This window comes from Nomascus leucogenys, chromosome 25 (assembly GCF_006542625.1).
Source record: "Nomascus leucogenys isolate Asia chromosome 25, Asia_NLE_v1, whole genome shotgun sequence".
Classification (NCBI taxonomy): domain Eukaryota; kingdom Metazoa; phylum Chordata; class Mammalia; order Primates; family Hylobatidae; genus Nomascus; species Nomascus leucogenys.
Window position 1 is genome coordinate 25,014,864 of NC_044405.1, and position 24,753 is coordinate 25,039,616.

At 41.9% G+C, this 24,753-nt stretch overlaps 1 protein-coding gene across 1 annotated transcript in view; it reads left to right on the forward strand.

The window, feature by feature from the left end:
• IGSF5 (immunoglobulin superfamily member 5) overlaps positions 1 to 24,753 on the forward strand; it is a 55,952-nt gene that overhangs the window by 28,961 nt on the left and 2,238 nt on the right. The window contains exons 5-8 of the mRNA XM_003280256.4: positions 4,992 to 5,204; positions 12,832 to 12,853; positions 16,667 to 16,758; positions 18,194 to 18,273. Coding sequence (XP_003280304.2) covers positions 4,992 to 5,204; positions 12,832 to 12,853; positions 16,667 to 16,758; positions 18,194 to 18,273 — 407 coding nt within the window. The remainder of the gene's footprint in view (positions 1 to 4,991; positions 5,205 to 12,831; positions 12,854 to 16,666; positions 16,759 to 18,193; positions 18,274 to 24,753) is intronic.

Sequence of the window (24,753 nt, forward strand, 5' to 3'; positions counted from 1 at the left end):
CATGAACATCCATTTTTCCACCCATTTCCCAAAAGTGCGAAGCATTTGTTTTCATTTCTGAAATGATCCCTGCAAGTCATTGAAAGAAGAATGACATCAGCTTTGGAAGCTTATCAAATCAGGGCAAGTCACAGGGTTGTGTGAAGTACTTCCTGGTTTATAGTTCAAAAGGTTTCTTTAGAGAAAAGCGTACTGGGAGGGCTAACACTCATTTCAGATCTGTTTTTTAGAAATTGATTTTCTGAACTACAGAAATGATACAAACCTCGAGCATTGCAGATATATCCAAAACTAGAGAGTAAGGCCCTCTCACCCTGTCTTGGGAGAATCACTGTCAGAGCCATCTGCCCCTCGGGGTGGTTTTCTTTGTGCAGTTATTTGTGTGTAGGTTGTGAAATGGTTAAAATGAAGTAGTGTTTTTAGAACACATGAGCACCTTGTAGAATGTAGTGATTCCTGGTTAGAACCTTACCGTTTTGAGAAATGGCAATTTTGGGTGCAGAGAAGAGTAGTAGAAGTGACAGTCCTAGGCCTTTGCCCTGGCACTGATGGTGCAACTTTGGGCAAGTCAGCAACCTTCAGGGCTCAGTTTTCTCATCTGTAAAGTGGGTAGGAGAAGAATAGAGAAGTCCTCTCTCCTGGCTGTGGGTCAGAGACAGCAGAGGAGCCTTCTTCATAAACATGCTGAGGCTCAGGCTCCTCCTAGGGGTTTTGTTTCATTGGTTTTTGTGGAGCCTGGGAATTGCAATTGTAAACAATGTTCCCAAGTTACTCTAATGGGCAGCCAGGATTGGGGGCTACTGAACTGAAAAAAAGGCCTAGCCTTCCCCTCCAGCCTGATCAAGTGCTATGTCTACACAGAATTGGACATTAGACAGCCTGGGTTCCAATCCCAGCTCACCCAATCACTAGCTGTGTGTCTTCTGGGCAAATTAGTTACCCTCTCTGAGCCTGAGTTTTAGAACGGTCCTTGCTCCAGAGCACATAGGACTGGAAAGGAAGTGATTGTCACTCACAGTATTGATTCGGAGATCTCTCTTTTTTTTTTTTGGAGATGGAGTCTCGCTCTGTCGCCCAGGCTGGAGTGCAGTGGCGCGATCTCGGCTCACTGCAAGCTCCGCCTCCCGGGTTCACGCCATTCTCCTGCCTCAGCCTCTCCGAGTAGCTGGGACTACAGGCGCCTGCCACCACGCCCAGCTAATTTTTTGTATTTTTAGTAGAGACGGGGTTTCACCGCGGTCTCGATCTCCTGACCTCATGATCCGATTCGGAGATCTCTTGTGTCACCTTTAGTGGGCACAGGCATATGCTTTGCACATGATGGTGGTGACATTTGCTATTAATATGTACTTGGCACGTGTTGGTGGTGACATTTTATATTAATCCATTTGGTTTCAAGAAATTCTATACCTTTTTAAAACTCTATGCATTCCTTTGAGAGCATCTGGGAAATGCTATTTTCCTTTTCTTCACAGACGGGAAAAGGACAATCTCCAAGCGGAGGTTAAAGCACATGGTAAAGTCAGTAATGAGGTCCTAACAAGCACACAATGGTGTGAAGCAGTGTAGGGAGAAAGCCAAGCGGTGTTGACCTTGGAGCTAATCTTCCTTAGTGACTATGTGTGGGTTACTCAGGTATAGTATACTCATCCTCTCCAGCAAACCCGCCATTCACCTGAGCCAGGCACACCCACACCCTCCATAAGGGTACAAGGCACAGACCAGCACCCCGCTGTAGACTTTATGCAAATATATTTGTCATACCTGGACCATATTTTCCTCAGAAGGATTATTCTACATTGGAGACAACACATGGCAGGATGGAAAGATGTGAGCCAGGGGTCCTGTGGCTTCCTGCTCTGGGCTCCCTGTGCCGTTTACTTAGTCCCTCTGTCCTGAGCGTCTTGTCTGCATGATGAAAAGATTGGATTATGGATGACATCATTCCAAGAGTCTGTGTTTTCTGTCCCCTGTCAGATTTTTGATTTGTCAATAATATATGGCTATGATCTATTTTTCAGTCTACCATAAATGCACTCTTTTTAAAAAAATTAGTCCCACACTAAACAAAAATATACATGCATGTGTGTATACCTATGTGTATATACATATAAAATATATATTATATATGATAAATTTGAAATGGTTATGAAAATAAGAAAGGTCTATCTGTGTAGCCCCAGCACTAAATCCTGCCTCTTGCTGACTCATACACTACACTTTGGGTTCCAATGGATTAAAGGGAGACTTCAGCTTAAGTCTCACCTAGGCATAAAACTTGGAACATTTGCCTTCCAATGGAGCGTGGTCACAACAAATAGGAAGTGAAATAATCAGTGATGTGGTTCCTAATACCAGTTCCATTTTGGTCAGAGTTTGGGGCTTTTAACTGAATGCAGGCATCACTTTCTGAACTTTGTGTTTAAATTAAGGGACAACAGAGTGTTTAAAGTCCCTCTGGCCCTCATTCTCTCCCTTGACTCAGTCACCATTCCCAGCAAAGTGTCCCTTGCCTTCTGTTAAACATGCATTCCCTGAAAATAAGGCAGGCTCTCTGTGTCCTAGATTAAGGCAGGCTCTCTCTGTGTTAGATTAGAGAAAATGTTATGTCCAGATTCAGGAAGTTTGGCACACTCATATTTCTGTCTAGTAGGGGAAGGAAAGTCTACTGATAGGGAGTGCGTGAGTAAGTTAACAAGCATCCTCTCTCATCCCAGTGAGAATTTCAAGCCTGTCTCTTAAATCTTGAGCCAGACCTCATTGGTTAACCCCAGCCAGCTCCCTTATTAAGAAAACTTGTTATATTTGCAAACTTCAGTTAGTAAGAGTCCGTTAAACTGGAAATAGGATGACCACTGCCATCTTGAGCCTGTGCACTGTAGCTTACAGCATTCTCAGAACTTTCACACACACCCCTGAACAGCCTGGTGGGACAGGAGTTGTTATTGGTAAGTGAGCCAGAAGCCAAAGTTAATGCAGCAGGAAATGCTGGTCATGAGATTTCACTGGTTCCATCCACAGGAAACCTAAAGTTCTTGCTCAGTCACAAAGCTGCCACACAGTGGTCCAACCTTCAACTCAAGACTGTGAAGATCATTGATCCAACTCTGGACTTCATCATTTTATTATCACATCTGTGGGAGGGGGAGTGTGAGAGCATCCTGTCATGTCGTGGGTAGCTTGGGCAGTGTTTACATTTTGGCTGCGTACAAGGGATTCCCAAAATGTGGTTCACCAACTATCTGCATCAGAATCGCTTGGAGTATCATTCGGGATATCCTGACTCTGTGTCCCTGGAGGCGGGCTTTGAATCTGCATGTGCAGTGACATTCCAGGTGATGCTTGGGATTCTGCTGTCTGTGGAGCAAGGGGATACATGTGCTCTCTGCATGTGAAGGGTCTGCCTTGTGTTAGTGCTTCAACTCTGGGGCTGGGAAGGTGTGGAATGGGAAGGGTGTAGTCTGTTCCTTCCATCTTCACCATTTTTGGGAGAACCCTTTACAAGTCTCTGTCTATTCCAGCTCATCTCGGATGGTGGGAGATGTGGAGACAGACAGCATTAGGAAAGTAGTTTGACTTCCTTATAATCCTAGAGTTCTGCTCTGGGCATCTTCCTATGGGGAGAAAGGTGATCCCTAGACCTGGTTCAGCTGCAGCTGACTGCCTGGTGCATAGACTTCTCTTCTCCACATAGAGTCATTTAACTTTGACACAGGAATAGCAAACTACTATTGCAAGGTCAATTTTCCAGGAAAATTCTAAGGAAGAACATCTAAGAGCTGTTTTTGAACTCCAGTCTCTGGTTCCAAAGTGGTGGATGGCCATTGATTTCAAAGCAAACCCCATGTTCCTTCATAGGAAGTCTACTGTTTCAGTATTTTCTAAAGACTAGTATCTAACAAAATAGCATGCATTTACATTAAGATACCACCCAAGCACGCAGGGTTGAGTGACAGCCTTTCGTTGAATAACAATTCACAATTAAACAGATCAACTTAAATGTGTGTGGTTTGACTTCAGCGTGGTGCGCTAGGGAGAAGTGAAGGGCTAGATGAAAAGTCTCTTGGGAACATCAGTGTAATTCCCATACTGTCCCTTTCTGTGATGATAAAAATGTTCTACATCTGTGGTGACTGAGCACTTGAAATGTGGCTAGTGCAACTGAGGCACTGAATATTTAATGACTCATACTTTTAATTAACTTAAATTTGAATTTGGATGATCATGTGAAACCACGACAGCTCTGCCTAAGACACGGTGGAAAAGAATCAAAATGGCTTTTTCCTCTCTCCTTCTCTCCCTACATCCGTCTTGCTTCCTGATTGCTGTGCCTCACCTTACCCTTTTTTCCTCCCACTTCCGTGACTACTAGGTGAAATAAGAGGGCAACATACACACTAAGGAAGGTGCCTCCTGAAAAGCTATGGAAAAAGCAATTACTGTGTGAGGAATTAATTTGAGGGTCGGGGAGTTGGATGCGGCTGGGGTGAAAGCCATGCACCTAAGTTCCTTTAGAAGTGACTCTCCCTCAGAATATCCTGGTTTCCTCTGGGCGCTGGCCTGTCAACGAGTGGGGACATGGAAGGGAGAACAAAATGTCTTTATTCTAGTCTTGTCCAGCGGTAGTGCTCAAAAAGTATTTCCTGATTAAATAAAGGATGTCAAACGTGACCATCACTATGCCAACCTCAGGGGACTGTCAGCCCAGCCCTGCCTTATCTACTTCTCAGGAATATTAGAGACATTAAACAAGCAACACCTGGATTGGGTTACTAAGAAGTTGTTTACTGGCAGAAATAATTATTGTGATGGAAGGTACTGTAGAGTATTGAATAATTAAACACATTGAAAGAAACTTGGCCTATGACGCCTAGCCATAGCAGGCTGAATAGTTATAATATTACTAGAACACATAATGCAACTTATAATGGGGCAGAATCTGTGATTCTAGGCAGTGCAAGTATCACTAAAATATATTTTTTCTTCTTTAGACACTGGAGGCGGTATTAATATTCCAGGTATATTATCAAGTTTACCGAGTTTTGGTTTTTCATTGCCTACTTGGGGCAAAGTTGGACTTGGATTAGCAGGCACCATGCTTCTGACGCTGACGTGTGCTCTTACAATACGCTGCTGCTGCTGCCGCCGTTGTCGTGGCTGCAACTGCTGCTGCCGTTGTTGTTTCTGCTGCAGAAGAAAAAGAGGTAATTTTTTTGTTCATTTACATTTGTACATACTTTTGAACTTTTGGTACAAGCAGTTGAACTTAATGAACTCATCAGCTCTTTCAAAAGATAGATTAACTACAATATCACTTTACCTCTATTAGAATGCTATTATAAAAAAGACAAAAGATAACAGGTGTTGGTGAAGCTGTGGTTGCACACTGTTGGTGGGAATGTAAATTGTTGCAGCCTTTATGGAAACAGTATGGAGGTTCCCCCAAAAATTAAAATAGAGCTATCCTATAATCCAGCAATCCCACTCCTGGGTCTATATCCAAAAGAAATGACATCTTCATATTGAAGAGATATCTGCATTTCCATGTTCATTACATCACTCTTCACAATAGCAAAGATATGGAATCAACCTATGTACATCAATAGATGAATAGATAAAGAAAACGTGGTATATAGACACAATGGAACACTAGACAGCCTTCAAAAAGAAGAAAATCCTGTCCTTTGCTACACCCTGGAGAGACCTAAAGGACATTATGCTAAGTGGAATAAGCCAGACACAGAAAGGCAAATATTGTATGATCTCCATTATAGGTGGAATATAAAAAGCCAAGCTCATAGAAACAGGAGGTAGAATGGTGGGTGTTACCAGGGAGTGGGAATGGGGGTTGGCGAGATGTTATTCGAAGGGTACAAAGTTTCAATTAGACAGGAAAAATAAATTCTGTAGATCTACTGTACAGCGTGATGACTAATTAATTATAATGTAATGTGTACTTGAAAATTGCTAAGAGAATAGGTCTTAGATATTCTCACCACAAAATAGTGATGAATACGTGAGATGATGGTTATATGAATTAGCTTGATTTAATCATTTCACAATGTGTACATAGCTGAAAATATCACAGCGTACACTGTAAATACACATAATTTTTATTTATCTGTGTGTTTTAATAAAGCTCAGACAATAACAATAAAATAAAAACCACAATGAAAGACACATTGGCTTTAAGAGTCCTTGAAAGAAACGGTGGCAAATTCTTGGAGAAGAAAAGGACTTTCTTTTCTTTTTTTTTTTTTTTGTTGTACTTTAAGTTCTAGGGTACATGTGCACAATGTGCAGGTTTGTTACATATGTATCCATGTGCCATGTTGGTGTGCTGCACCCATTAACTCGTCATTTAGCATTAGGTATATCTCCTAATGCCATCCCTCCCCACTCCCCCCACCCCACAACAGGCCCCGGAGTGTGATGTTCCCCTTCCTGTGTCCATGTGTTCTCATTGTTCAATTCCCACCTATGAGTGAGAACATGCGGTGTTTGGTTTTTTGTCCTTGCGATAGTTTACTGAGAATGATGATTTCCAGCTTCATCCATGTCCCTACAAAGGACATGAACTCATCATTTTTTATGGCTGCATAGTATTCCATGGTGTATATGTGCCACATTTTCTTAATCCAGTCTATCATTGTTGGACATTTGGGTTGGTTCCAAGTCTTTGCTATTGTGAATAGTGGCGCAATAAACATACGTGTGCATGTGTCTTTATAGCAGCATGATTTACAGTCCAGAAAAGGAGTTTCTTCAGGAAGGAAGCTGTTTCTTTGGGGCCTGATGCAACCCCTTAGGAAGACCAAGATCTTCATGCTCTTGAAAAGATGACTGAAGCTGTGCCCTTCTCACCAAAGACAATGATTATTGGATTTTTGTGCTTATTTGTAAGGATGTATAACTATTATAATGTCATTTAGATGCTATGGTTTCTTAGAATAATATCTACATATCTGAGCACATTAAAATGTTGTTTCCTATTCTGAAGAATTTTAAATCTCCCTTTGTAGGTGAATGTTGATAGAGTGGTAGAAAGAAAAAATAAGATCTTCTGTGAATAAAAAATAGTACCAATACAATTAATAAAAATAATTACGTGTTTCTTTAGAATGAAGTTCTCTGAGATACTCCCACATCATATGAAAGCAGTAGCCTTGCTTGGGGTTGGGATCAAGGGTGGGGTGGGCACATCAACACTGGGTGGGCTCGTCATAGCATTAGGCAGTTTGTGGCTTCAGAAGCCTACGGACGCTTTATCATGAGAACGCTCCAGGACTTGCCGTGTGCTGAATGTGTGTTTGTCCTTACCTTTCTTCCTTTTGTTAAAAACTTCATGTACTCCTGTTTGAACATTTTCTACAGTTAAATTATCTTTCTAAAGATCGGAGTTTTGATGTTAGCTTGCATGTCAGTTGAACTACATTTTGAGTTTTCTTAACACTAACTGCCACTCAATGAACACTTAGTGTGTGTGCCAGGCACTGTGCTAACTAACTCTTTTACATGGAGTATCTCACTGAAATGCGTGGTCCAGCCTTAACTAAACTAAAGGTCTAGTCTTAGCTCCTCGATGAATTTGGTTTGTGATTGGGTGATTCACTCTGTAGTATAACTTAGAAAAATTTCAGACACATCAATATTTTCTTATATTCCCTTCCTTCTTACATGAAGGGCAGTACACTATAGATATTCTTTTGCATTTTACTTTTTTTCCCTTACAGTATATCCTGGAAATCGATCCATGTCAGTTCATCAAGATTTCCCTCCTTTCTTATTACAGCTGCATGGTTATCCATTGTGTAGATGTACCATGGTTTATTCAACCATTCTCCAGTATATAAGCATTTAGGTCATTTCCGGTATTTTGCAATTACAAGCAATGTTGCAATGAATAATGTTGTGTATGTTCATATTTATGGAGGTGTAGCTTTTGGGTAAATGCTCAGAAGTGGGATTGCTAGGTCAAAAGCTACGTGTGTATGTCGTTTTGTCACGGATTGCCAAATTTCCCTCCAGCAAGTTTGTACAATTTGCATGCTTACCAGCAGCACATGAGAGTTCCCGTTTCCCCACAGCCTGGCCAGCAGGGTGTCATCATACTGTTTAGTTTATGCCAACCTGGAAAGTAAGTAGATAAGAAATGGTATCTCAGCATAGTTTTGATTCTATCTTATTATAAGTGAGGTTGAACTACCGTTCTATCTTTTTCTATGATTTGAGAACAATTTTTATACGTTTTTATAACTTGTCTATGTCTTTTGCTCATTCTTTTCTCTCTCAGATTTTTGGGCTTTTTACTCCTTGTAATTTTAAGAATTCTTTTGATGTCAGGACTGATGGCCCCCCTTTATCTGCGTTTTGAGTCATAGGAAGTCTTTCCTTATATGTAAGTTTTTTTTTTCTGGTGCTTATATCTTATATGGTTTCATTTATTTGTCTTTCTAGGTTTTATTCATTCTTCTATGTGATATGTTGTATGCATCTAATTTTGTCTTCTTCCAAATAACTAAGCAGTTGTCCCAGCAGCAATGACTGAAATCTCTGTCTTTGGCCTGGTGGTTTGAGATGCCACCTTTATCATACACTAATTTCCATATGCACTTAGGTCTCTTTCTGGGCTCTCTATTCTGTTCACCTATTCATGCACTTACACTGTACTGTTTTAATTATAGAAGTTTTATAGTATGTTTTAATGTCTCCTTGGGCGAGTCTGCCTTGTAGCTTTCCGTTTTAGTGTTCTCCTGGCTAGTTTTGCATGTTTATTGTTAAAACTTGTTTATTTTAAAACATTGTGGCAAAATCTACATAAAATTTTCCATTTTAACCATTTTTGAGTGTACGGTTCAGTAGCATTAAATACATTTACACTTTTGTGCAACCATCACTACCATCCATCTACAGATCTAGGTTCATCTTGCAAAATAAACTCTGTACCTATCAAACAATAACTCCCTATTCCCGCTTCCCCCCGGTCCCTGGCAACCACGATTCTACTTTCTATCTCTATCAATTTGACTACTCTAAGTATCTTATATAAGTGAAATCATGCAGTATTTGTCTTTTTAAAAATGGCATACAGAGTGATATTTTGATATGTGTGTACAATGTATAATGATCAAATCAGGGTAATTATCATATCCATCATCTCGAACATTTATCATTTCTTTGTGTGGTGAACATTCAAAAATCTTCTCTTCCAGACTTTTGAAAACACAGCACCTTATAGTTAACCATATTCACTTTACAGTGCTGCAGAACACTGAACCTCTTCCTCTTACCTAGCTGTAACTTTGTGTTCATTAACCAAGCTGTCCCTAGCTTCCCCCCACTACCTCCCCTTCCCAGCCTCTGATCCCCACAATTATAATCGCTGCTTCAGTGTGCTCAATTTTTTTTTTAGCTCCTAGCGTATGAGTGAGAACATGTGGTATTTATCTTTCTGTGCCTGACTTATTTCACTTAACACAGTGCCCTCCAGGCTCATCCACGTGCTGTGGATTTCATTCTGTTTTACGGTGGAATAGTATTCCATGGTGTACATGTGCCACATTTTCTTTATCCACTCATCTATTAATAGATATTTAGATTGATTTCATATCTTAGCTATTGTGAATAGTGCTGCAATAAATGTGGGGGTGCAGATCTCTCTTTGATGTGCTGATTTCAATTCTTTGGGATACCCAGATTGCCTGATTGTATGGTAGCTCTATTTTTAGTTTTTTTTTGAAAAACCTTCATACTGTTTTCCATAATGACTGTACTAATTTACATTCCCACCAATAGAGTATGAGAGTTTCCATTTCTGTTCATTCTCATCAGCATTTTTATTTTTTGTCTTTTTGATAATAGCCATTCTAACTAGGGTGAGATCACATCTCATTGTGGTTTTGATTTGCATTTCCTTGATAATTAGTGATGTTGAATGTTTTTTCATACATTTGTTGACCATTTACATGTCTAAGAAGATATCTAAATTGAGAAATGTGTGTTGAGACCATTAACTCATTTTAAAATTGTATTTTTTTTGCTGTTGAGATGTTTGAGTTCCTTATATAGTCTGGATATTAATACCCTGTTGGACGAATAGTTTGCCAATATTTCCTCCCATTCTGTAGGTTATATTTTTGCTGTTGATTGTTTCTTTTGCTGTGCAGAAGCTTTTCAGTTCAATATAGTCCCATTTGTCTATTTTTCTTTTTGTTGCCTGTGATTTTGAAGACTTAGCCATAAAATCTTTGTCTAGGCCAATGTCCTGAAGGATTTATCCTATGTTTTCTTCTAGTAGTTTTATAGTTTGGTGTCTTATGTTTCTTTGAGTTTATTTTGTATCCGCTTTGAGTTAATTTTGTATATGGTAAGAGATAGGGGCCTAATTTCATTCTTTTGTATATGGATATCCAGTTTTCTCAGCACCATATATTGAAGAGGCAGCCTTTTCCCAGTGTATATTCTTGGCACCTTTGCCAAAAATCAGTTAGCTATAAATACGTGGATTTATTTCTGGGTTCTCAGTTCTGTTCCATCTGTGATATACCTTTATTCTCTGGGAAGCAGAAATTGAAAGGCAGTAAACTCCTGTTGGACCTAAATTAGATGGGAAATTGTTTTTACCTGGGAATTATTCCATATGCCCCAGATGGGTTACTCCAATGGAAGACCCTGGATTTTAAAGGAAAACCACTAAATGACTTAGATTTTAATAGAGATGTGACTACAGATTGTTCAGTACCTCCAGCATGTTATTTCTAACATGAGCTATGTGGAGTCGTTGGAGAAATTCTGGTTATTTGTACATCCTGGTTCCCTTCAGCTTTTGTCTGTTCTATACTCATCTCATAAGAAGATTAACCGATGGTTGTTGGCCCACACAGGATATGCAGGTGGTGATTTTTAGTTTCTTCATCTACAGAATGGGAATAAATATTATCCTACAGATGGGTAGCAATAATTAAATAAGTACATTAAAAGTTTCTGTGATCCATCCTAGATTTAATCTTTTCTTTAACTTTGAGATGAAAAGCCCTTGTAAGAGTGAACTGTCCCCCCACCCCCGCCCACCCCATTCAGAGTAAGTCCAGATAAGGCTACGAACAGGGCTGCCACAGTCTACTTACAATGCCCACCTTGCCCCACCAGGTGTGATTCATAGTGGAAATTATGCTATACCTTCACATAAGTGTGAAAGATGAGTAAAGGTCTGGATTTCTCTATGATGATTATTTCCATGCTTAAAAAATATTAAACATCAAAAATTTTCAGAAAGTATTTTCTGGTTCTCTGCTGCTATCCAGAGATTTCTCAGTAAGCCGACTGATTAACTGACCACATAGGAATGGCCGAGGTTCTGCTCAGCCTGGCCTGGGGGCTTTGGGATGGCAGCATTCTAGAGGGACCCCAGGCTCTTTTCTTTTTTTTTTTTTTCCTTTAAGTTACAAGATTATTTATTTAGCTATCAGAAATATAACATTGTTCCCTTTTCTTTTTTTTATGATACTTTAAGTTTTAGGGTACATGTGCACAACGTGCAGGTTTGTTACATATATATACATGTGCCATGTTGGTGTGCTGTACCCATTAACTCGTCATTTAACATTAGGTATATCTCCTAATGCTATCCCTCCCCCCTCCCCCCACCCCACAAAACCCTAGAAGAAAACCTAGGCAATACCATTCAGGACATAGGCATGGGCAAGGACTTCATGTCTAAAACACTAAAAGCAATGGCAACAAAAGCCAAAACTGACAAATGGGATCTAATTAAGCTCCTTTCTTTTTTTTTTTAATTTTATTATTATTATACTTTAAGTTTTAGGGTACATGTGCACAATGTGCAGGTTTGTTAACTGTGCTTACACTGGGGACGTTGGAGGCATTCCCCTGTTGCTGGAGGGCATTCATCTCTTACCTAATAGTCTCTTTTCTGCAATACAGATAGAATTGTTTAAGTTCGGGATGTAAATTGGCAGATGTTATTAGAACTGAAAATACATGAGAATGTTATCTAAAAACTAAGGAAAATGAGTATTTAAAAAATCTTAATCAAGCTTGATATATAGAAGGCCTGGACAGTAAAGCTCGGTTGTAAAGATCACAGGCTTTTGGGACAAAAGGTTAGGGACTTGATCTATGGCTTTTTACTCCCCACCTTCAAATCCTAGATTCCTTCTAATCAGTCTATGGATCCACTGACTAAAAACATTAGCAATTTAATGACTGTTTTTTTTTTTTTTTTTGGTGGGGGTGGGGGCACAACTGTATCAGTTGATACCGTTGGTACATATTGATTGAAAATGTATCTTTGAATTAAAGAAATATGGTAATATTAATATAATAGTGTCTAGTCTGTTATATAATAACAGTAACACCTACTTTTGAGTTATTGTAACAGTTAAATGAGCTTTTGTACACAGCCCGCTTGGTGCTGGCACATGGTAAAAGTTGAATGAAGAGCAGCAGTGATTGATAACACAGAACATCTTTTCTTGGTATATGGAGTCTGTATAGTCACACTAATCAAATTCAATATTCACAAAGTAATAAGTAAATACCCCTGGGTGACTGAAATATAGTAAGTACTATACAGCCTATATTTCAGGTACCTAGGAGTTATTTGTTTTTCTAATAGTTAACAGTGAATTCTACTTTCCTATGCTTGGAAGTCATTTGATAATTTGGTATGGGAAAACTTAATAATACTCCTTGGGTCACAAATACTAATGTTGTGTCTGTTAAAATAAGGGTGTCTATAAAAATTAATGAGACTCGATTTTTAGAATAAGTATCCTGATTTTTCTAATGTAATTTTGTTCTTTTTTGCAGGATTTCGTATTCAATTTCAAAGGTAAGTTTGAAACCACATCTATTTTCTGAAAACAAAACAAAAAAATTGAACAACAACAGTAATAACAACAATACATACACACAGCTGTGGGATTTTTGGATTTATGTTATCCAAAATTAAGTACTGAAAGTAGACAATGCTGAAAAACACATATGCCAATCACAAACTCATAGGGCAACATTAACTGTGGAATGAAATAGATGGGTTGCCACTGCTTGCCTTTGACTTGCTCTGGTTCACTTAGGGAAATGGAGATTTTTTTGGTGTCTGGCATTTGCAGCTCTTTCCACAAGAGGACACTGTGCACCATGACTATCATCCCGCCAGCTTTGGGCGGAGGCCAGGGTCACCAGCAGAGGTCCTGCTGGAATTTCTGGGGTAGTGGAGAGAAGTGAGCCAAGCCGGATGCCTGCGAGTCACGTGAAACCGTCCAGGCAGACACATTAGGCAGTGTTCGGTGCTCATTCAGCCACGGGGAGTGGACAGGACGGAAAAATTCCTTTCATTCCCAGGCTGCCCAGAAGTAGCTGCAAGCACTTTTAAGGTAACTGTGTCAAGGACTTACAATAAGTAGCCAGTAACCCTTTTAAATGTCTGCAATATTTACGTAGCCATATGTGCACCAAGGGGAGGGTTTTTTAGACAGCCGTTGTTTGTTGTGGGTAATATAACAACACATATAGTTATCAGTATTTTATTAGAATATTTACATTTTTAAGTGCTGAGATTCTAAAATACCTTTTGGCTACATTCTGTGAATGAATGTGCACGATCACCGTGTGGCAAAGCCTGTCCCTTCTCCCTCTGACCCCTGGCAATTGCGAAGTTTGGAGAGAGGACACCACCAAGCAGCAGTCTGAAAATATTTCTCCTTTGAGGCCTGACTTAGGGCAAGGGAAGAGGAAGAAAAATAGACCCTGATAATTATTCTGGCATTTCTCTTGATTGCTCCTACCAGCGGGATGGAAGCCTGGACTGTCGGTTCACTGTTGTTGACTGTGCCGACATCTTCCATTTCTGTTCTCTGGGGTCTTGGGTCATTTGAAAGCACAATAAAGTGATCAATAGCTACTCAGGATAATGGGTAGAGGATAACAACAACTACAGAATATGACACTGGGAGCATGAGAAAAGCTAGTATATCTTGAGTGCCTGATGTACATGCCAGGTACTCACTGTTGCACGCTTTGTAGAGTTTTTTTGTCTGAATGTGAACTGGACGAGCCTGCCTCAGGGCTTGGGCACCTTTGTCTCTGTGCAGCCCTTGAACTTAGGTGAGACTGCATTAAGCTCCAGAGGGATAATGGGGGTTGCCCACTGGATAATCCAACCCCACTTGCTTTCCCCTTTCACGATGTCCATGGTGCTCACTCCAGCTGCTTGAGGACTTCTTTTGCATTAAAATAATTAAAATTATCTATATATAGTTGCATGTTTATTATGGAAAAAAATCAATGCATGTTTACTTTTAGAAAAAATAAATATAAAGATAGGCACAAGAAATAGTTTAAAAAAGTCACCCACACTTCTATGGTTCCGAAGTAATTATTGTTAACTAACTATGTATGTACCTACATACTCAAATATTCATGTATATACCCATATGCACACAAAGCATTTTGTGAAATTTGGATTATAGTAACCATTATTTCATAGCTTGCTCTTTTCACTTGGCACATTCTGAAGATTATTTCTGTTAACAAATACTTGCTCACAGCATTTTTGTATTATTTGTTTGATAGTTTTAGATAGATACTTATAAGTACAGAAAAGTGCACAAGTTACAGGTGTGTAGCTTGATCAGGTTTCACAAAAGGCACAAATGCCTGGGCTTGATGGCTGAAATTCACAGCTAGAACATCCTCAGCATCCCCAAAGCCCCCAGACCCCGGTCAAATTGCTGCCTACCCCTCCTCCCCAAAGGTGACATTCTTCTGACATCTTTCCCACATCCCCAGAGATTAGGTGCATATATCAATGGTGTCATTTTGTGTATACTCATTTATGTCTGCCTTCTTGAGCCTCTCACTGTGAGACTGATCCATACCGTGGCACGTGAGTGTCAGTGGTTCGTTATTATGTAATATTACATTCTGGGCACATATGCAATTTATTTTTACCTTTTTTTTTTTTTAAATGGGTGTTTGAATAGTTTTCAGGTTGGGACCATTACAAACACTACTGCTCTGGCCAGGCATGGTGGCTCACTCTCATAGTCCCAGCGCTTTGGGAGCCCAAGGCAGTGGATCCCTTGAGCCCAGGAGTTTGAGACCAGCGTGGACAACATGGAAAAACCCCATCTCCACAAAAAGTACAAAATTAGCTGGGCGTGTTGGTGCTTTCCTGTAGTCCCAGATACTCAGGAGGCTGACTTGGGAGGATCCTTTGAGCCCAGGAGGCAGAAGTTACAATGAGCCGAGATCACACCACTGCACTCCAACCTGGGTGACAGAGTGAGACCTTGTCACCCAGAAACAACAACAACAAAAAACAACTACTCTGAGTATTATTGTAGGGGTCTTTTGGTGAACATAAGTACTCATTTCTGTTTGGTTCTGTGGGGAAATACAGGTGACCCTCTTTATCTGCAGGTTCCACATCCTCTGATTCAACCAACAATGGATCAAAAATATTTGAAAAAATATGCAACAGTAAAAAATAATACAAAATAAAGAAGCAGTACAGTATAACAACTATTTGCATAACATTTACATGGTATTAGGTATTATAAATAATCTGGGGATAATTTAAAGTATATGGGAGGATGTGTGTAGGTTATATGCATACGCAAATCCTACACCATTTTATATCAGAGACTTGAGCATTTGCAAATTTTGGTATCTGCAGGGGTCCTGGAATCAATCTCTAACAAATACCAAGGGGAGACTGTATCTAGTCCTAAAAGCTGGGCCAGAAGGTAGCATATCTTCAGCTTTAGACAGTGCCACATTTTTCCCAAGAAGGTGTACAGGCTTACACTCCCACTGGCAGTGTGTGAGAGCTCTCACATGTAATAATTTTGACAGACACCATGGAATTCCATTTTAGAGAACCATCATCATTTATTTTACTCGTCCCCTCTGATTGGGCACTTGGTTGTTTGCAGTTTGCTTTTATAAATAGCTCACGAATCAACATTCTTTCAAGTACATATTTGGACATGTCCTTGATTGTTTCCCTAGCATACATCCTTAGAGGTCAAGTGTGACTATTTAAAATTCTTTGGCTATCCAATGCCAGACTTCCTTCCAGCCTCCAAACTCTAGGAGGCTGCACCAACTTTTGCTTTATTTCAGGAGTTGGCACAATTTTTCCATAAAGGGCTACGAAGTAAGTATTTTTAGTTTTGCCAACCATATGGTCTTTGTCATGAGGAGTCAACTCTGCTGTTACAACATGAGTATGGCTACATGTTGAGGTAGCCGTAGACAATATGTGAGCTGATAGGTGTAACTGTGTTCCAATGAAACTTTATTTACAAAAACAAGGAGTGGGTCAGATTTGGCCTGTGGGTCATAGTTTGCTGACTCTTGCTTTATTTGGTGAATGGTTTCTGAGAGTTGAGTAACAACTGGGGAGTAGAGTCCATGGACCGTGATAAACTTTCATCTCTCCCCATAATGGGAATGTGTGAATAGGCAGGCGTCCATACCTGCAACGCAGCGACAAAGCTATAGACTTCTTGTGTTAAGTCCAATGTGTAAGCATACTCTTGAGAGTAACCACGTGAACTACGTAGGTATCCATTGCCCATTAACATTTGGCAATGTTAATGTCAACAATTAACATGAATATAAAATGATCTAATTGTAGGAAACCTGAAAAAAAGAAGACAAACAAAGAAACTGAGACAGAAAGTGGAAATGAAAACTCTGGCTACAATTCAGACGAACAAAAGACCACAGGTGAGTAGACAAGAGGAGTGGTAGAAAGACCTGGGAAAGAGAGAGCTGGGAGAAGGGCTGACTTGCTAGATACCAGCTGCACAGGGAGGCTAACTTGGCAATGGTTGTTATTTTTTGGAAAAATTTTAGAAGAAGAAATTCTAGAACTTGGAATACTCCAGGAGTAGGTTAACAGTAAAAATCCACCTATTTGTCTAATGCTTAAAATAAAGTGAGGAAGAACCGTGAGAGTTTTAAAAAAAATTTGGTTTTTTCCATCACACACTGGGGCCTGTCATGGGGTGCGGGGAGGGGGGAAGGATAGCATTAGGAGGTATACCTAATGTAAATGACAAGTTAACGGGTGCAGCACACCAACATGGCACATATATACATATGTAACAAACCTTCACATTGTGCACATGTACCTAGAACTTAAAGTATAATAAAAAAAATTGTTTTTTCCCCATGCTTTCTTTTTTGTTTAAAGCCCTCTACATTAAAACATGTGGGGAGGTATTTTAATACATCGGGGGTAACTTCCTCCCAATTTCAAGTAGAGTCCAGTAAGAGATCTGTTCCCCTTGAATGTAACAGGGAGTTGGGAATGCTGGAAAACTAGACCCACTTTTGGAGAGTCTTGCTGTAATATCTCATTTTCTTGCTATGAGACAATACAGAGTGATAATGGGGTGAGGGCATCTCTAAGACAACGTCACCAGGAAGCAGCAGCAGTTGAGTATTGAAAGCCGATGAGAGGGGAAGGCTGAACATACTCCTCCTTGGCAGGATGAACGGGACACCTGCCCTCACAGGCTGCCGGGAACACCAAATTCCATGGGCAGGTTTTCAGCCAATCAATCTTTGCTGAGGGAGGGGCCTAAACACCTTCGTTTTCCACAAAAATTGGAGCTCTATTTTCAGCAGCCCCATTTTTTTGATTTTACCATGGCTGCCTCCCATGTGTATTCCAGATTGCATCTTTCAGATTTAAAAAGATTCCAGAAAGCATGGACTGTTTCCTTTGATAATCTGACCACAGCTTCTTGCAGGTTCCTGTGAGTGAATATTTATTCGTTAGTATTTTGAGCAATTGACTATCTGGACAAAAATCATGGCCCAAATCAAACATCTCTGTCTCTTTTCTCTCCATTTTTCTGGCATTTATTTTCCTTGATCAGCTGTGGAAGCTTTAGATCATTTTTTTGTCTGGGTGAAACTAATGTGTCGAGAAAGAAATTGATTTTGAGTTAGTTTTCCACATCTTTATTTCTTTAAAGAAATAACGTTCTAAAGGGATGGGATCTCAAAGGAATTTTAAAAAAGTGTTCATGGTTAAGGATTATGCCAGGGGTACTACATAAAAGCAAATGTGTTTCTTTAGAAATCAGAATTGTTAGAGCACACAGCTTGGTTTTTGCCACTTAATGACTCTAAAATTGTTTTTCTGTTGCAGAAACTGCTTCTCTCCCTCCCAAATCCTGTGAATCCAGTGATCCTGAACAAAGAAACAGTAGCTGTGGCCCTCCTCAACAGGTGGTTTAGACCATTTTCCCCCTTTTTGGACTTTTTTGGCTATTTAAAAATTCTTACCTTGTGGTGGGTGATTATAAAATGGTGCATGTTGTGTATTCATGATGGTGGCATGTTGCCTTTCCTCCCCTCCACATCAACTGGTCAGCATGGAGAGATGGGGCTGAGACATGGACTGTTTCTTGCCCTCAGTAGCAGTTGCTCCAAGATCAAGGCTGGTTCTGGGTAACAGCTCTGGGTTCACATTTTGGGAGGATGTGACTTGATTTGGGACGTATCCGCCTGAGTTGGCCTAAGAGTGAGCAGCATATACAATGTGCCATTTGTTCTCTTTGAGCCATGTTCTCCCAGGACTCAAGTCCATTCTGCTCTCCCGGTTACCCGCTCCCACGTGGTGCTCTAGATCATTTTGTGTCTGGGTGAAACTAATATGTCGAGAAAGAAATTGATTTTGAGTTAGTTTTCCATATTTTTATTTCTTTAAAGGAGTAATGTTCTAAAGGGGTGGGATCTCAAGGGAATTTAAAAAAAGTGTTCATGGTTAAGGATTACGCCAAGGGTACCACAAAGAAGCAAATGTGTTTCTTTATAAATCAGAATTGTTAGAGCACACAGCTTGGTTTTTGCCACTTGGACCCTTTTGTACTTGGACCCTTGGGGCCTTTGGACTCATGGAAGGATCCACTGGGTTTGAGGATCAGGACAGGGAAAATGTAGTTTGCTCTGCATGCAAGTTCTATGCTGATAAGCTTGAGGGCTGAAAAAAATCCTGTTGGGGTTAGAATTTTAGAGAAGAGAGGAAGAGTCCTTGATGATTAAGGATTATGGCCAGAATGGCTAAGAGGCTGGAGTTGCCATTAACCTAGATAAGGAATGTTATGGGTGGAGCAATTTAGGGGGAAAGATTAGACATCTAATTTGGAGCTTGTAGATTCTGAGGTCTCTGTTAGATGTCCACATGGAGATGCTGAATGTGTAGTTGAATTCAGCAGTCTACAGTTCCAGGGAGAGGTACTAGCTGTAGATACTGGTTGGTTGGTTGGCAATGTTTCGATGGGAGCTGTCTTTTCACAGGATGGTTCACTTAAGTAAACAGTCAACTGGCAGCACTGAGAACATAGTATGTTAATTTGCTGATATAGAGTTAGCATTGGTTATCATACATGAATGAATGAGAGTTCGTTTTATATCCTGAATCACAAATTAGGTAGAATATATATAACCAACACTCTTTTCTGACCTGTACAAATGCAAATTCAGACAAGAAGTATTTCAATGCAATTCTGTGATTGTGTCCCCAATAAGTACAGATGTTATCTTCTTTTAGTTTTTGGAAAAGGTAAACTTGCAGACTGGGTTTTGGATAGCACACTGGGCCAGATGGGTTGGGTTTGTTCTGCTAGGAGCTGCTTTACCTGAGGGGATGGTGCCCAGTAGGTGCCTGTGTGGCCCCTGATCATTCTTTCTTGGCACAGAATTTACCTGAGTTTCCAGGGAGCTCTGGGCAATAATATTCCTCCCTGCAATTGGGATTCAGCTCAATAACCTACATCTTGCCAGTGATGTGTGTTTTTCAGGCCTGTAGGGAGGAAGGGAGTGCTGATTGATGCTCAGTCATGTATTGGGAAAACCTAAGTGATACTATTAATGTTAGTGTCAACACAGGTAGCCAGACAACAAGACATATGAGGGGCCTGAGGCATAAAGGAAACTGTGCCTGAGTAACAAATCGTTAGCTCCTGGTACAAGTTCCAGTGACTTTCCTCAGGCTGGGTGTCAGGAAAATGGAGAGGTAATGTTTTTTCCATCAGGGCCGCTCTCTTTGGCACATACATCTTTTGATGCATTTAATTTGGAGCTGGAAGGGACGATGATGCAACAGGTTTCCTTTAGAAGGACCAGTCTCTGAGTGAAAGGTGGCGGTGGAAGGGAGTGATTGTTGGGCTGTGGGGTGGCTGGCTGAGGGGCTCGCTCCCACCCCAGCTCCAAGCACGGACAGCCAATAGCACATTTAAGCCGACCATGATTTCCACAGCCCTTCCGTGGTTATCTTTGTCTATCAAGTGTGTTTCTATCAGACAAGGCAAAGTGTCCAGGTCTGGCGTTGTGGGGAGGGTATAAGCTGGCAGGAGATTCAGAATAGGGTCATGCCACATAATTCTCGTCGAAATACATCTAGTATGAATGAGGAGGAAGGGGAATGTGAGGTGCATTTGGATACCTGAGTGGAGGATGACGTTTTGGAGCTCGGAGTGGATGCTCCGATGCTTGTAGTGTTCTTTTGAATATACACAGGGAGAGAAACTTAAGAGGTTTCTGCTACTGAAACGTGTACCCAGCTAAATAATCAATCGGTGGAAAAAGAACAGTGACCCTCGAGGTGCTGAGCCCTGGGGACTGGTAACGTAGCCTCATGTTTCTTATTTCCTGAAGGGTTTGTCGTCTTCTAGGGGAGCTGGGCACCTCATCAGAGAGTGCCAAGGCCCTTAAGCAACAAATCAGGACTCTAGGAAGTTGAATTATCTTTGGCTGGGCTAGAAACTAATGAGGGTTATTAAATAACTGGATCTTTCTACTCATCATGGGGGGACTTTAGGACAAAGTCCTAAAGAAGAGGTCTATCTTTGATGATGACCAAAGAAGGACTTTGCCATCATGGGCTCAGGCACGGCCCCCACGTTGCCCATTTGGAGAGTCTGGATGCAGGATGTCCCATGGGCCGTGTTTCCTGGGAAGCACTTAGAGGAGGAATGAGCAAAATGGGCCACAGCGGAAAGGCTGGGCCTGGGGACACAGCCGCTCCCTTCCGTTTCCTTGGTCCAAAGAAGACATAGACTTTGTCGTGGTCAACTGGCCACTTGAGAGCGGCCAGAACAGCGAAGCCACCGCTTATAGACGCAGTCAAGGTGACGTTGGTACAGAGGTTCCTTTTAAGAACTTCCCCAGACCAGGCCCTGCAGCCCTGCAGCCCTGCAGCCCTGCCAGGCCTATGTCACCAGGTTCTTGCTGTGTGGGCTGATGAGGACCTCCGAATTCTGAATGCCTTGGTCCAAGGTGTGAAAACAATGCAATCGTGCCTTCTTTTCTCAAAACTTTCTCCATTCTGCAATAAGCCTTAGTTCCTTATAGGGCCCAGGAGAGGCAGCTGAGAGCTATTCAGAGCCCCGTCTCAGTTTTCCTTTCATCCTCCTCTCCGCATGCCTCGGTATGACTCCAATTTGTCAGAGCCTCCTGCGCTGCTGCCGCGTGTTTCGCGCACACAGGCCTCCCAGGCCCAGAGCTGGGGCCCAGCAGGGCTCCTGCCCGAGGAGCTGGCTTGTTAGAGTTCAGGGTTGTTGACTACAGATTGCACTATTTTGCAGAAACCCCGCATGAAGCTCAGGTCCTGAAAAGCCTGTAGATTAGACTGAAAGATCCCAAGCCGTGAGCCAGCCTGAAGCAAACCCTTTTCCGATCGTGGTTGCTGAAGAGCTAGTTGGGTCAGATAAATGGCCTGTCCATGGAGATGCGGCAGGCACAACAGCAACGAAAGCTCCTGCTTTGTCTTCAGAGATCGCAGAGCAGGATAGTTTGGGTTTTGTGAACAGGACGGCAGCTGCTGATGGCATACACTCGCTCTCCGCTCATGCTGCATTCTCCTCTGCTGCAGCCGGTGATCTGTTAACACTTGGCAATTTCAGGAGGACTTAACTAATGGATGACTGTTGACTACACACAGGCTAGTCCAGCATTTCTAGGTGCTCAGTTACTCATTAAAGTGGAGAGTACCTTCTATGCCCAGCATTATGCTATCACAAGCAAGGTACTAGAAGGTGCATGCATGTGCAGATAGACAAAGTTCTTTGGCTTTTTTTTTTTTTTTGAGATGGAGTTTTGCTCTGTCACCCAAGCTAGAGTGCAGTGGTGTGATCTCGGCTCACCACAACCTCTGCCTTCCGGGTTCAAGTGATTCTCCTGCCCCAGCCTCCCGAGTAGCTGGGATTATAGGCGCCTGCCACCATGCCCAGCTAATTTTTGTATTTTTAGTACAGACAGGGTTTCACCATGTTGGCCAGGCTGGGTTTCAACTTCTGACTTCAGGTGACCTGCCCACCTCAGCCTCCCAAAGTGCTGGGATTACAGGCGTGAGATAGCTTGCCCGGTCTTTTAAAATTTTTTTTGAGACATGGTCTTGCTTTGTTGCCCAGGCTGGATTGCAGTGGCATGATCATAGCTCACTGTAACCTCGTACTCCTGGGCTCAAGGGATCCTCCTGCCTCAGCCTTCCAGAGAGCTAGGACTACGGGCACTTGCTGCCATGCCTAGTTAATTTTAAACATTTTTTTTTTTTTTTGTAGGGACAGGGGTCTCACTATTTGCCCAGGCTATTCTTAAACTCTTGGCCTGAAGCGATCCTCCCACATGGGCCTTCCAAAGCATTGGGATTATAAGCATGAGCCACTGCACCTGACCCCTACTTCCTTTGCTGTTAATCCCAATCAGTTATGACAAAAATATGATTAGATCACTATAGATGAATATACAACCTAAAAATAACATCATGTTTTGGGTCATTTAGAAAAGTTAAATAATTTCATATCAAACTGCCTTTCCACTCCTTTGTGATCGGGGGCACTTTGTTTTCTTCAGGGGCCCATTGCTTAAATATGCCCCCAGGATGGGGAAATTTGATGTGCCAGGGTTGGCCCACAGGTCATTGATGAGGCCCTTGGGAAGTCCAGATTTATGGTCTTCACCTCTAGACATCAGGACTCAGAGGGCTGAGGAGATGTTTAAGCAGCTCTGCTTTTTAGGACAACTCAATGTGGCTAGGCTTAACGGTTATTGGTTACCTTACAGCAAGAGGGGAATCAGGAGTTTTGGAAAGGGAAGAGTGGCAGGTCCCCAAGCACCAATCTGCCTCCTCCATAACTTCACCCTGCGCGACGGGTACTCAGCAATTCTGCTTTGCCCAGCATCCTGAGGCCTTCATAATGGCCTGTGCTTACCCACCTGGAGTGGGTTCTACTGGGGTTGGTGATGCCGTGCTCTTTCTCCCTCTGCCAGGAGTCAGCTGTATTTCCGCAAGTAGAGGAGTGTCTGGACACTGAGTCCGGAGTCTGGGAAGGCACCCAGCTCAGGGCGGTGTATGGCGTTAGGAGGAGCAGCAGGTTTCCAGGTTACTTGTGCCCCCACCTTCAATGTCCCAACTCTCCATCTCTCTTCCCTGAGTTGTACACATCTGTGTCTACATCTCAAGGCTGCCGTGGGTCTCTGCATACGGCATCTTTGTCATGAATCACCCAGCTCAATTTTAATAACATCCAACAGTTACTAGAACAGGAAACTAGAACTTTAATATTTTAGGAAAGGGTAGAATTTGCTGCTGCACCAGCCTCCCATAACTCCTGCCCCTTTGGCATCCTTTCAGTTAAGGTCCAGCATGCCAAAGGCACACACTGCCATGGAGATGAGCAAGACAAGATGCAGTGGTGAAACCTTTTTTTCAAACCCTTAGTTATCCCCTGATGCTTTCAGTGCCGGGAATCCTTTGAAAACTTCAGAAAAGTGGGGGCATGTCTCAGGAGCAGTGTGATGGGGACAGCCTGGGGCTGGAGTTTTGACCACCAAAGGCCAGACACTGTGGCCAGGAGCTACAGGCACAATGGCTGATATAGGCCGGGTCCTCAGGGGGACGCTGGGTTGTAGGCAATGGGAAGAGGCACCGGTTCCTAGACCTCTTGGCCCCCAGGCTGCCTGGAGCTCCCTCTTTTGCTCATCTCCAACTCTAAGCACCCTCTCCTGCCAATTTCTTCCCTGAACATGGGACTTCCTGCTCAAGAAATGGGGCAGTCTTTGTTCTTGCCACCACCTGGCAGAAATGGTGGATGTATTTCCTGAATTCTCTATTCCGGTTTTCCCAAAGAATGCTTGCTGAACGCGGAGGTGCACCCAGCGCCTATAAATACCTCTGCCTTGGTACCCTGCTGGTGTAGCAGCAGCTCTCAGTACAGCTCTGTGCCAGGAACACACGGGGTACTTGTTAAAATGCACACTCTTGGGCCTCTGCCAGACTTTCTGGATCAGAATGTCTGGGAGATAGGAGCAAAGAATCAGTATTTTTATCACATTCTCCAGGTGATCTGCTTTGAGGAATTTTTTTTTTGGTCCCAGTGTGAAAACTCCACAGACATGTATAGCATTGTTTCTAAGGGAGTGTGCTCTCTGATTTCTAGAAGTCTTCCTACAACTGTGCATTTAGAATTATTTGTACCTCGTGTCCCTGCTCCACTGACCTTGCTGCAAAGCACAGAGAAGAGTTTGAGATGCTTATGGTGGTGCCATGATCAATGCCAAGTAAAAGGTCTTGACACCAAATACTCCACTGTCCACGTGGCATCCTACCAGGGACACTCTTCATTAAACCTTCCATATTTTAGACGGGTCCTAAAGCACATTGCATTCAACATAAATGAAAAAATAGAATCCTAGATCTCAATCATG